Below are 13,109 nucleotides of genomic sequence, written 5' to 3' on the forward strand. Positions count from 1 at the left end.
AAGTCTAGTTATTTTCTGTCTATGTGACCTCAGATATTGGGACAACATAAGAAAGGAAATTATCCCCAATATGGACATAGGCAGCAAGAAAAACCTGACATGGATTCTAACACCTAACTACTGTTTGAATGAGAAAAATAAATTATTTTGGCTAAAGTACCTTCATCTACTGTATATGCACCTTCAGAGAGCATATCCTGTGAAAACCACTAGCCTGAACTCAATCTAAACCATCCTGGGTTAGATTTGTTACTTTTTTATGCTATATGCCAGTGTTTCTGGACTTTTTACCACGGGGAATACCTTGAAATAACTTTCAGGTTCTCAGGGAACCCCAGCTTTAATTATTGTATCCACAGCTTGCAGTATGTTAGCAAAGTGGTCAGTGGGAAGAATTCCTATTACATTGCTAGCCAGTGGAAAGAATGTTATCCTTACAGATAGCCAATTAGATCATTAGTGTCACTTTAACGGAAAAGCAAAACTGCTCATTGGCCAAGGAACCCCTGGCAACCCCTGGAAGAACCCTGATTGAGAAACACTGCTAAATAGTATAAAATGCTTTCTATTTTACTGTGTTCTAAAAATAGACTCTAATCACTTAGCAAAAAGTCTGCAACCCCATGCTCATCTCATTGGAAGTACATATTGTGTTAAAAAGGTATTAGGGATGATTATAGTAATGATAGTAAATCAAAAATATGATTGCATTTCCAATGTGAGAATAAATCAACTATATTTTATTCCCTGTGGTTGTGATCTTTAAATATACAATATAAGAAAGTTATTATTCATAATTTTTGAACAAATCATTAAAAACTGCTAGCAGCAATAATGTAAAACTAGTTGCTAATGATGGATGATGGCTATCAAACATACAGTTCTGATTAATAATTTATCGTACTATACCTTGTGATTACAACAAAAAAGCATTTCTTACTTACAGAACACAACAATCAGCATAGCATGTCTTCTGCAAATTAACATGCCAAAGCAGACAAAAGCAGCCATTTTTAATTGCTACTCTTGGGAATCACATTCTACGTTGCTTGTTACAAGTGCATTCTTAAGGAACGTGTTCACGTGACACGGTGTGTTTGTTAAGGACTATTCACACTGACAAACACATACATTTCTATCGAAAATTACTTAAACTGCTTATATAAACACATCTTAACATTAACTGTACCCTATTTAATGTACAGCGCTGCGTAAGATGTTGGCGCTATATAAATCCTGTTTATTAATAATAATAATAATAATACTTGCTGGACTGCTTGTAATTGCTAGTTAGTCTCTGACATTTATTTTCATACGATGCACTGCTATCTCTGAGATTATCCTCCACCTAAATGTTTAAAGGATAAACATGCAGGAAGAATATACAGGCAAATTATAAAATTACTAAAACTTTTTATGCCAAATATAAGTGTGTATCCAGAAAACAGATCTTTTCTCTATGTGATATTCAAGGGCGGCTCCCCGCCACAGTCAACTCCATAGACTTATACTTATATAGAATCTTTATACATTTGCAACTGATTTTAATAAAAAAAAAATTTAAAAAAGTATCGCTTTTCCAACCACAGGCAAATGCCTGCTCAGCCTAGGGGTTACCACCAGTTACCACTGATGGGAGCCTAGGGGTTGTCAATAGGCACCCTAGGGCGATAACTGTTGTGTTTTTTCCCCAGCTAATTTGAAATTAATGTAACCTACAGTTTTAATGAATACAAGAACCAAGCTAATTTAAGAGAAGAGATGAGAATGTCCGCTCAATACATTGAGCCTGATTTATCAAAGCTATCCAAGACTGCAGAAGATAAGACTACCTTGGGTGAACCTGGGAGATCCAGGAATAGACATCTTAAAATCATCTGACCCATTCTATTTGTTGGATCATCCAGGTTCACCCATAATAGTCTATCTTCTCCAGTAATGGAGGCATTTCATACATCAGGCTCATTGTTTGAATAGCCGCTACAACTATCCAATCATCTATCTGTAAATCAAATTACTGTTTACCTATTTATTCTGTACATCATTAGGTATTCAAGGTAAACAGGAATCTACTTTTCATGCCATTGGATAATTGAAGTGAATATTTACATAATTTTTGCATGAAGATACCCAACTATTTTAGTAAATCAACTCACTTTAAGGGACAGGAGAAAGACTGTAATTCCTGTTTGGAGTGAAAATAATCAAGTTAGTGCCCCTTATATACAGAGGGAACTCGAATTCAAATGTGATCTTGTTGGCTAACCAAGTTAAATAAGCCCAATTTCATTTGTGGAAGAGACTTATCTCTGTAAAAGCATGCAAACACTTCTGTGGCTAATGTCTGCGGGTGGAAGAATATTATAATTGCTGTTCATATAATATGTTATATGTAAATGTGTGAGAGAATTAGGATACTGTGAATACCCATTGTAATGCATTTTAAAAATGCATAGCAGTTCCATGGAAATTAATCTATTTTTTTCAAAAGAATAAACCAATCTGTTCAAAATGTTACGCGCCCAGTGCATTGTAATGTGCTGGAGTGCGGCAAAATGCGCTGTACTGTGTATATATCCAAAAACAACTATTTTTTTCCAATGACCATTCATGCAGAGCACTGGAGTACACTGAACCTACAGGATAGAGCAAATCATCTTATTTTTGCTTTGGGACCAAGTTGGGCAAATCACAGCAAATATTTATAGTCTACATTGCAGAAAAATTAGCTATCATTTTCTGCATGGGATGTTTCTTGCTCATTATAGAACAGATAACTATATAGTTTTGTTTTGTTTTTTTTATCCATAGAATATAATCAACACTATTTGACACATTTCCCTATGTAGTTTACATGGTAAAGCTCCGCAATGTGTTTTTTCATGTGTATTTTAGATGGGGTGGCTGCCAAGAGATCTTGCTTGGTATTCATCCCATCAGCCCTAAAGCCTTTAGGTTAAAGCAAGAGTACTATATATATATATATATATATATATATATAGTTATTACAAATGTTAAAAGTGTAAGTTAAGGTTACAGTTTATGGATTAAAGCAACTGAGAAGATTGTAAAAAATGATAACTGATAAAAATAGAAGTAATGTTGGAAGCCATGCCGCTAAGAAGAGTTACAATGTATGCCGAAAAAATAATGAGGAACAGATTACTATATCTATGGTTTAAAAAAGTATGATTTTATGTGAAAGCTTACTTTTTGTTCTTAGATTTGCCAATGAACTCTACAGTACTAATTAGGTATCTTTTAAATAAATTGACCTGATACTATAATATGCATCATCTTTTACTTTTAATAAACCCAATAACCATCAGGAAATATTTCAAATACTCCCAGGTTTCTCTTCTAATATTTGAAATCAGCAATACATTTTACTTTTTTGCCAGCTCACCGATAGGCCATAGGAAAGCCTCGATTCTCCAATAGCCATTACTGGTGAGTTCCTGGACAATGCCAATTTTTTCTGAAGTCACTAAAGAAGAAGTCTGGCTGAGGTAGCGAGTGAAGGCAATAGACAAATTGTAAAATTTTTGTCTTGTATTCTTCAGCCCAGACTAAATTTATACTATAGAGTAAAAGTTAGGGAAATTATAATTATTAATTAAGAGAAATTATAATTTTAAACAGAGTAATAAAAAAAAATTCCAAAAAGACTTAGGTGCAAATGTGACATTTAAAGAATCATGAGAGAAAGAAAAATACCTGAAACTTTATTTAACAGTTATTTTATTAAGCTATACACCTGTACCGGTCACATGTATATCATGTACACATACCACTGAGAAACCATGAAATACCATAAAAATCAAGTAATCCCATATTATATACAAAATAATAACTACTAAAATACAGTCAACCTTTCAACTCATGGACCCAGAATATCTTCCACCGATTCATCATGTTGCACTCATCATGTGCAAAGTATTCTGCGGTGCCTGCTTAGAGGTCCAGTTAACCTAGGTAGGTTAGTACATGAGATGACAAAAAAAACAGAATTCTCTTCCTATAACAGCATGTTATCTAAAAGGAGAAAACTGGTAAAAAGTTTAACTGTAACTATTTTAATTATAACTACAGAGCATATCTTTAGACCACCCAACCTTGGCAAGACAGTCATTCAGACAATTTAGGAACATTCATATGGTTTAGTAATGAAAAACAATAACCCAGCGATTCAGAACACATAAGAGCTTGTAAAGTACATACTAAGGATTGCGGGGTGAAATACACATCTTGCAGTAGTTGATCACATGCAGATACAACACCTGTGAGTATAGCTTGAGGGAAACTCGGGAAAGGTTGGGTTGGTCCAAAGCGGTGTGCTTAGGAGATCTGTAACTGTAAATAGTTCCCCACCGTTTCTGTAAATTATAGAAAAACCTTCATCCCTAAGTGCTTAGGAAATGAAAACTGTAACTGGTTTATGTTTTCTATGTTTATTTATAGTTTGGCTTTAAAAGAAGAAATGTTTATATATATGTAATATTAGGAATACAAGTTTGAAATAAAAGGGAAATCAGACTGTTTTGCAGGGAACATTCTTGGTAAGTGGTTCAAATTATACAAACGGATGGATGTAGTGATCAAATTGATCCTTGTGGATATCCAAAGCACCTAAAGATATAATCGGGCAGAAGTAGCTTAACAGACATAGTCAAGTACTTTCAGAAAGTGTCTAAAGAGTGCCACCGGGTCAAACAATTTCTCTATGCGATTATCCAGTTTCTATGTTTTTTTAGCTCCCTTTACCTTCACTACTCATTTTGGTGTTTTATGGATTTTTTTTGTCTAGAAATCAATATTCAGGCAGTACGGAGAAAGCTGTGTATAAGGGTTTGTTATGGGAGAATAAATAAAGCTAGGGATGATGGGTGTGCAATTTCTCAAGTGCTCATGTTATTTTTCTGTATTATAGAAAACAGTTAAACTTTCTGCAAGCATCGAAGGTCAAGGTACAAAAAGCAGTACTCTTACCAACCAGCCAAAATCCAATATTTTCCGGCCTAGTTCTGTTAATTCCTATTGGTTGGTATGGCATACTGAATGTCTTCCCCTAGAACTTCAGTGCGTTGCTTTTACTGTAGTCTAATTTCCTAGGTTTTGATTGCAAATGTGCAGCAAATGGCACTTCCTGGTATAAAGGTGTAAAAGATTTGCCATGTAGGTTTTTGAGTAGTATGAGTGGCAACAAGACTGAACGGCCTTTGAAAATATTATTCATACAATTGACAAATCTGTAGTAAATTAAATTGAAGCCCGATTCCTTTTTTTTTATTCTAGTGTGTGAATTATATTGTATGGAAATAACATGTATACAGTATCTGATAACTGATGTTATATTATAGAGGTTAAAATACCTAAGGCTCCTCTATCTCTTCACAGTATACTCTGTGCTGCTACAAAGCTATATGGTTCATAGAACTCCAGTGATTTTACAAGAGAACACCTGCAGAATTTTAAGTCAAACATTTTTTCATGCCTACTTAGCAATATTGCAAAAACCAACAGACACTACAGAGTACCGTATCTGCTGCAATTCATTAGAGCCTCTGCTCGGCCTCAAGCAGCTGTTTCACCCTATTGCAGATTTCATGTTTGCTTGAAAATGCTTCAGTAAAGGAAAGTTAGAAAACTTTCACCATATCAAAATGTAGCATTTAAAAACTCACTTGTGAGCCACATTTAAATATACGCTGAGTAAACACAAAAGTTGGGTGGCTTATAAACAGTGTTAGCCGCACGCAGAGTATTTGATTTCCTTGATTAAGTCCTGTGATCAATGAACATAAACTATTTAAGGTTTATCTGCAAGCAACAGGAAAGAAACGTGCTCTAGTGAAAGGCAATCTGCCATGTGTTGTGGTATTATACTGGCATTAGACTTTGTGAATGCCAATCTCCATGTATATGTGTATATCTGCGTGAGCAAATATATATTAATATATAAAATCTATTTATGTGTCATGTATTATGTTAGCACAGAAAATTTAGGATGGATAGATAGATAGATAGATAGATAGATAGATAGATAGATAGATAGATAGATAGATTTAAAATATGCTGCATATGTACAAAGGCCAAGGTGCAGTTAATTCGTGTTATATACAACTTGCCACCTACTGCAAATGACATTTTATCCAGATGACAAATGCTGTCAACAGCGGATGACCCAGAGAAGCTACAATTAATCTCTAAACCCTTTCACTCACAACCAGATGCAGCTTACACTTACAAATATAATAGCGCATTAAGATGTATTCTCCTGCCAATTTATGAATGGGAATCAATGCAAACAACTGTAGAGCAAGGGGCCAGAATTACAAGCGCAACACACAGCAGAGGAAGACGAGAATTCCACCAATACATATTTATTTCAGTTTTATGGACAAATGATAGCAGCTTCAAATTTAGTCAGCGCAGTTATGTGTCTGGAAGACAAACGAAGCGTTCCGAGAAGCTATATATCTTCCAAGCTATTCAGATCATCAGCAAAGTGTAATGTTCACATTAGTGTTAGGATAACTTCTTTACTGAGCCTTATTTTACATAGCAAATTCTATTTAAAGTCTTCTGGGGTGGAAATGACAACGTTAAGTGAAATAATAACCCTTTATAAAAGTTAACTCTCTATTGAAAAGATTGGTATAATAATACCGAATGAGATACTGCATGCGTTCCTTAATTCTAAATATATCAGAATACATATATTCCTGTGTTTCACACATTGCATACTATATTTAAATAGATGTACGTTTAGAATTTTAGCTAGATAGACATGTGTGTGTTAGTGGATATTTAATTCTCATGTGGTGTTTAAAAGCACTGCACTAGTACTAACCAACCGTTCTCCGGAGTCTACAATATTAAAGCAATATCAATGATTTACAACATTGCTATAAATATACTAAAAAACAAACTTGCTTGTATGGTTTGTATGTGTTTCCTTCCTACATTTATTTATCAAAACTTATTTAACATACTGCTTTTGTTTATAAATAAAAGTCACCAAGAACCTATACAGACTAAATATTGACATTATTATAGGAGGTACAAAGAAAAGAAAGGATTAGGATGTAGCAGTGGCATGCCTGTGCTATATATACAGGACATGAAATCTTGAATAATTGTATCCTTGTCATCTCACATAACATCACACATGCCATATTCTCTTTCACCAACCATTATAACGGTTTGCTGAAAAATAACTGTCTTAACAAGCCTGATAACCGCAGTCAACAGTTACAGACTTGTCCAACCAGTTCAGTAACTCAGTGAAGGATGTTAACCCTTTTTCATTCTTTTACTGTATGTTTGCCCATGTCATTTCTTAACAACATGCAATGATGGAAATCATTAGAATCCGTGAAAACAATGAAAACAATCTGAGTGTAGCTAACACAAGTCAAATAGGTCTCAAGCACTATAAGTATACTTTTGATGGTGGGTCATAGATCATCTTCAGATTCCAAACTGATAATGATTCTATTACAGCCTCGAGCATAAAACAAGCAATCGGCAACATTCCCAAGAATTTATTTCAGTCAAAAAGACAAAGAAAGAAAAATCCTTAAAATAGTCGCACATGATTCTGCACGCATGCATCGACCCTTTCCTATGAACTTCAGGTGCTTGTAGTTGTACAGTATTTATTTCACCTGTGTAAGACCAGATGATAAAAACACAATGAAGTGTTACAGGGAAAGACAATACTCAGCATGACCTCATATTCACCTCTGCACACCTCAAGTGTGTAATTATGAATGAGGTTAACCCCTTCTTGGTCTGGGGCACTGTTGGGAAAAAAGTTGGTCACCCTTGGGCTATGTATGCTTTTCCTGGCCCCTACCATGTTATGAATGGTCCTGGTGTCTTGTGAAACTCATCATTTTTTTAAGAAAGAACTACAATAGACCTTGTCGCTGCTATCTCATGAGCTCATGTGATTATACAGTCCTGTATTACTGTTGAAGAATTGTATGAATCAAGTTGGCTAGGACATAAAAGACTTAGGCTTCCCCACCCCCTATGGCTCAACAGCTTAGACAATGGAGCAGTATTGAGTCTCTCCACTAAAAGGCTCCTCTTCTTATTGTGCTTAGAAGCACCGGTGGGGAAAGTTTGCTGCCAGTAAATTTGATCAGAGAACCCGGAATGGCCCCCTTTACAAATAAAAAAAAAAACTCATAAAGATGAATCATTGGCTGTCATGTATTACAAAATATGCTTACTTTTAACCCTTCGCTCGCTTTAGGATTATGGTAACAACACCAGAACCCACAAGCCCATCTCTAAAGACTTTACAAAAGTTAACAGATGTGCGCAAATGGTTGCAATTATTCCCCTTGGCAGGGAAATAATATTACTTAATGCAGTAACTTCAGAAACAATGCTGGTAAACAAGTTAAAGAATGCCCCCTAAATATTGGGTCCCAGAGATGTTTTCTGGTTACAATAAAAAAAAAAAGGCTGTGGCACTCCGACGTAAATCCCCAGATATAAAAACGCTCCTAAACGTAGCGTTTGGTGACGCTCTAGCGGCGGTTATGTGTCCAGTGGAGGAAGAACAGTGGGGAACTAACAGATATTTTCACCTCTAACGTGACTTGGGCGTCAGGTTTGTCCTAATCCTTATCTCCGTAGCCAATGGTAAAGTGGAAAAATCCCAGAGTATCTGATTGGATTAAAGCAGCGTCCACAAGCATCATCTCTAGCAGGACTGGAGCACAATACAACAAAAAATGTGATTCAAGGCAATGGTGAAACATTTAGATTGATGTCATTTCCAACAACATGGAGGAAGAAAGTGGATCATTATAACAATAAATAGAAATCCAGCTGATTATCAGATGAGCAATTAAGGAATGGAAAGTGATTGCACAATGCATGAGTTGTGTGAGCACAGCACTCCCATAACTCTGTCCAGGATGAGGGATGGCACAGCACAATGTGGCAGGCATGCAGCACATGTGTCACACGGCTCTACTTACATTCTCTCAGTAACTAGCAATCGGCTATCGACCATCATATCGGGAAGAAAATCCAGCTTGAATGAAGAAGTCATGTTCTTGTTGTTCTGCACGCCGCTCTGCTCTGGCAAATAAGAATGTTTCTCTGCTTGTCTGATTCAACAACAGTGCTGGCCAAGAGACAGGCAGGGACAGGTGCGGGAGGCCTCCCCAAGGCAGCAGCCAGAGCCGGCACTTGTCACATCCTCTCCCCCTCTTGTTTTCCTCCAATCCCTTCTGAAATCTACTGCTGAGGCAACTGTCTATAGAGGACCAGGTGCTGAAAGGAGGGGCGGAGCTCCCTGCCTACTGCAGCTTCATTTAACCCCTGCCTGCCAGCCTGCCTGCCTTAGCACTGCTGCAGCTTCATTTAACCCCTGCCTGCCTTACTACTGCTGCAGCTTCATTTTACCCCTTCTTGCCTGCCTCACCACTGCTGCTGCCTCTTTAACCCCTACCTGCCTGCCTCATTTAACCCCTACCTGCCTGCCTTACCACTGCTGCTGCCTCATTTAACCCCTACCTGCCTGCCTTACCACTACTGCAGCTTCATATAACCCGTGCCTGCCTTACTACTGCTGCAGCTTCATTTAACCCCTACCTGGCTGCCTTAGCACTGCTGCTGCTTCATTTATCCCCTACCTGCCTTACTACTACTGCAGTTTCATTTAACCCCTGCCTGACTGCCTCACCACTGCTACAGCTTCATTTAACCCCTGCCTGCCTTACTACTGCTGCAGCTTCACTTAACCCCTACCTGTCTGCTTTACTACTGCTGCAGCTTAATTTAACCCTTGCCTGCATTACCACTGATGCAGCTTCACCTAAACCCTGCCCGCCTGCCTTACCACTTCTGGAGCTTCACTTAACCCCTACCTGCCTACCTCACCACTGCTGCAGCTTCATTTAACCCCTGCTTGCCTGCTTCACTACTGATGCAGTTTCATTTAACCCATGTCTGCCTCTCATCTGCTGCAGAATTATTTAACCACAACCTGCTTGCTTCTTATCTGCTGCAACTTCATTTACCCCCTGTCTTCTGACTGCCTAACCACTGTTACAGCTTCATTTAACCCTCGCCTACTTCACCCTAGTGCAATACATCTGAGTGCGGATGGGTTACAGAGACAGCAGGTAATACCTACATACTGTTACATCCCCTAAATGAAACCAAAAGAACACATTATATTATATTTATATTTATATATATATATATATATATATATATATATATATACTAATAAAGGATAGCACATGTCTTAATTCAAAAAGCAAAAGATAGGCAAAATATGCAGGGGTCCAGTTCGGCTAACCCTTTACATGCTGCCTGCCCAATCTGTATATTCAGTACAGGGGTATATAGGTGTAAATTACCTATTTGTGTTCATTTAAAGACCACATTATCAAGTAAATGATGATCATTGTTATTATTAATTACGCCAACATTTTTTGTAGCACGGTATTAAGTGTTCTCAAAGACTGTAACATACATGTAACTGTACATTTCTACATTATTGGTATTATTATCAATATTATTATTTATTAATTACACCAATATTTTATGTAGCACAGTGTTTGCAAAGGCTATAAATAAGTGTTGTAACAAAACATTTTTACCTATAACCTATTGATTATTATTTTTTTTGTTACACCATCATTATCGGGAGCGCTGTATGTAGTGTTTGCAAAGGCTATAAATAAGCCTTGTAACAAGAAAGTACCTGTACATTTCTACATAGATGGTATTGATTATTAATTTCGCTATTAGTAATTAAGCCAACCCTATCTGTAGCGCTGTGTGTAGTGTCTGCCACCACATAAGTAAAGTATACCTTAGCATTGATACAAAGAAAGCATTGTTTATTATAAATCACTATTATTATTCATTAATTATTACATCATTTTCTGTAGCGCTGTATATAGTGTTCGCAAAGGCTAAAAAAAGTAACACAATATGTCTGCACAATAGTTTATATATAGGAAGTTATTATCTTTAACACACAACTTTAATATTCTCAGCATGGCATAATGTAAAGAAACACAGGAGACATAGAAATAATGAAAGAATCGATAAATAAAAGTTTTATAGAGATGAATATGCACATATGTATATTTATATAACATACATTAACATAGATATAAGTAAATCCTATTTGCGATAGTGGAAATATGGTGCCAATTGGTAGTACTTTGTGCTTAATAACATTATTAAAGAATAATAAAACAGTAAATTATATCAGTAGACTCATATAACATAGGAAATGTCATGCTTCTTGTAAAAAGAGATCACGTGGCTACAAGTGGTCATAGTCAAAGCTGCAACAGGTGCTGCTGTCAATCATTCTAGGCAGGGCAGTATGGCATGAATCTGTGATGTCACAGGCTGATAATGGGACTGCAGACATGCAGTGCCATGGCACAGTGCCACCATGACTATCCCCAGTTTGGGAAAGGTGCATGCCGACAACACTACCAAAGGATTTGCAGTCCATGAATAGCATTGTCAGCCAATACAGAAAGCTCTGTTTAGAGGGGGGGTATTGGCAAAATGACCAAGTATTTATTAGCTTCGTACAAGCACAATATCAGAATGCCTGAAATATGTTATTTAACATTAAAAAGCTTGTTATTTTTTAGGTTCATAAGCTTGCCAATGGCTTCTTCTTTGTCCTTAGTCCTCTCATGCAGTCAGTGTTCCAAACATAACTTCCAACTTTTTTTAAATGGCAGAGGGTGACCCCTTTTAGAAACCGGTAAAGGACACACTTTTGGCACAGCCGTTTTACAAAAGTCAATGAAAGTTTTTAAACACAATAAAATAATGTAGTTCTTTTTTTCACTAGTACTTTTCCTTTATACTGGATTTAAAAATACCAAATTCAATCATTTAAAATATATTTTATTTTAAGGCCTCTACATTACATTAAAAAGGATGACAACAAGAGGACAGATAATCTTTTAAAGAAGATACAGTCCGTCCAAATGGGTGACAGACACGTAGGTATTTATTGGCCCTAAGTCCAATGGCTCAATGTACACGTGTGTTCCTCCATGTATTCACATGTTTTGTAATGCTCTACATCTAAACATTTAGGGTCTGTAATGTTGTACTGAAATGACACAGAACCCCTCCACCCTGGTAATGACTCCCACAGACAGCTCCCACCCAGGAAAACCTCAGCACAGCTTAACATACTTTTGACAGGAATGCCAGATGCATGCAAGCATCCAGTGATCTTGTGTATCCACTTAACACACAAAATATATACCACATAAGCTTTCATCCATGTACACGCTTTTATTAACATGCAGACTGAAGCCTAATTAACGTGTGCCAAGAAAAAGAATTGCCAACTTCTATTTTTAGGACTACAAATAGCACCAAAATTATAGTTTGCATTGTTTTATGTACTATAGCTGTGACAGTCAAAATCAAAGTTTGGCAAATAGTTAGAATTTTTGTTCACACAGACATGTGTAACATATTCAATAATACAACATTTGAAACTTAGAAACTATTTCAGAAAGGTCATATCTGTAAATAAACATGTTTTATACCATGGTTACATCCTTTGGATGTTATATAGTACAGATATACCTAATAACCCCATCCTTTTTTAAATTCTGTTCCTGCATGCTTTGAAGTTGTTTTAATCCACTAGAGAAGATGTTAATCCTGAGCACTTGAAAGAAGCTGTATGTTTCCCAAGAAAATAGGCCCTACGTATTCATGTAAATAAATCCTGAAAGAGCAAAATATCAGACCCTTCACTTATGTACACTTACAAAGCTGTAGAGATAAGTGAGTTCTGTGGATCCATCAAATGTGCTTGACATGGGTTAAATAAATCAGACTAGTCTGCAAACTGTCAAAATCTCCCTCCTATAGAGTATGTACAAAATTCTCATTATGGAAGACCCAATGTTAATTCTATACGTCTGTATATATATTGACTAGTCTTCCAGCTAATGCTAAGAAATTGGTCTGCTTCAAAGCATGGAACAATGAGAACCATCCAAAATTGTGCATTGTTCATTTCTTTAGACTAATATTACAAAATGTCTAATATTTAAAAAATCTTATGACAT

The 13,109-nt window shown here is 36.4% G+C and overlaps 1 protein-coding gene across 22 annotated transcripts in view; it reads right to left on the bottom strand.

Moving 5' to 3' along the window:
• Positions 1-13,109, bottom strand: part of CELF2 (CUGBP Elav-like family member 2) — a 320,093-nt gene that overhangs the window by 278,903 nt on the left and 28,081 nt on the right. For 2 of the 22 annotated variants that reach the window (XM_072401807.1, XM_072401804.1), the window contains exon 1: positions 9,003-9,255. The exons of 17 other annotated variants lie outside the window; for them this stretch is intronic. In XM_072401807.1, coding sequence (XP_072257908.1) covers positions 9,003-9,076 — 74 coding nt within the window. In that variant the 5' untranslated portion in view covers positions 9,077-9,255. Of the gene's footprint in view, positions 1-9,002; positions 9,257-13,109 lie in introns of those variants that run through there. 3 more of the 22 variants (XM_072401806.1, XM_072401803.1, XM_072401797.1) reach the window with 2 other exon arrangements.

Source organism: Pyxicephalus adspersus, chromosome 2 (genome assembly GCF_032062135.1).
Source record: "Pyxicephalus adspersus chromosome 2, UCB_Pads_2.0, whole genome shotgun sequence".
Lineage (NCBI taxonomy): Eukaryota > Metazoa > Chordata > Amphibia > Anura > Pyxicephalidae > Pyxicephalus > Pyxicephalus adspersus.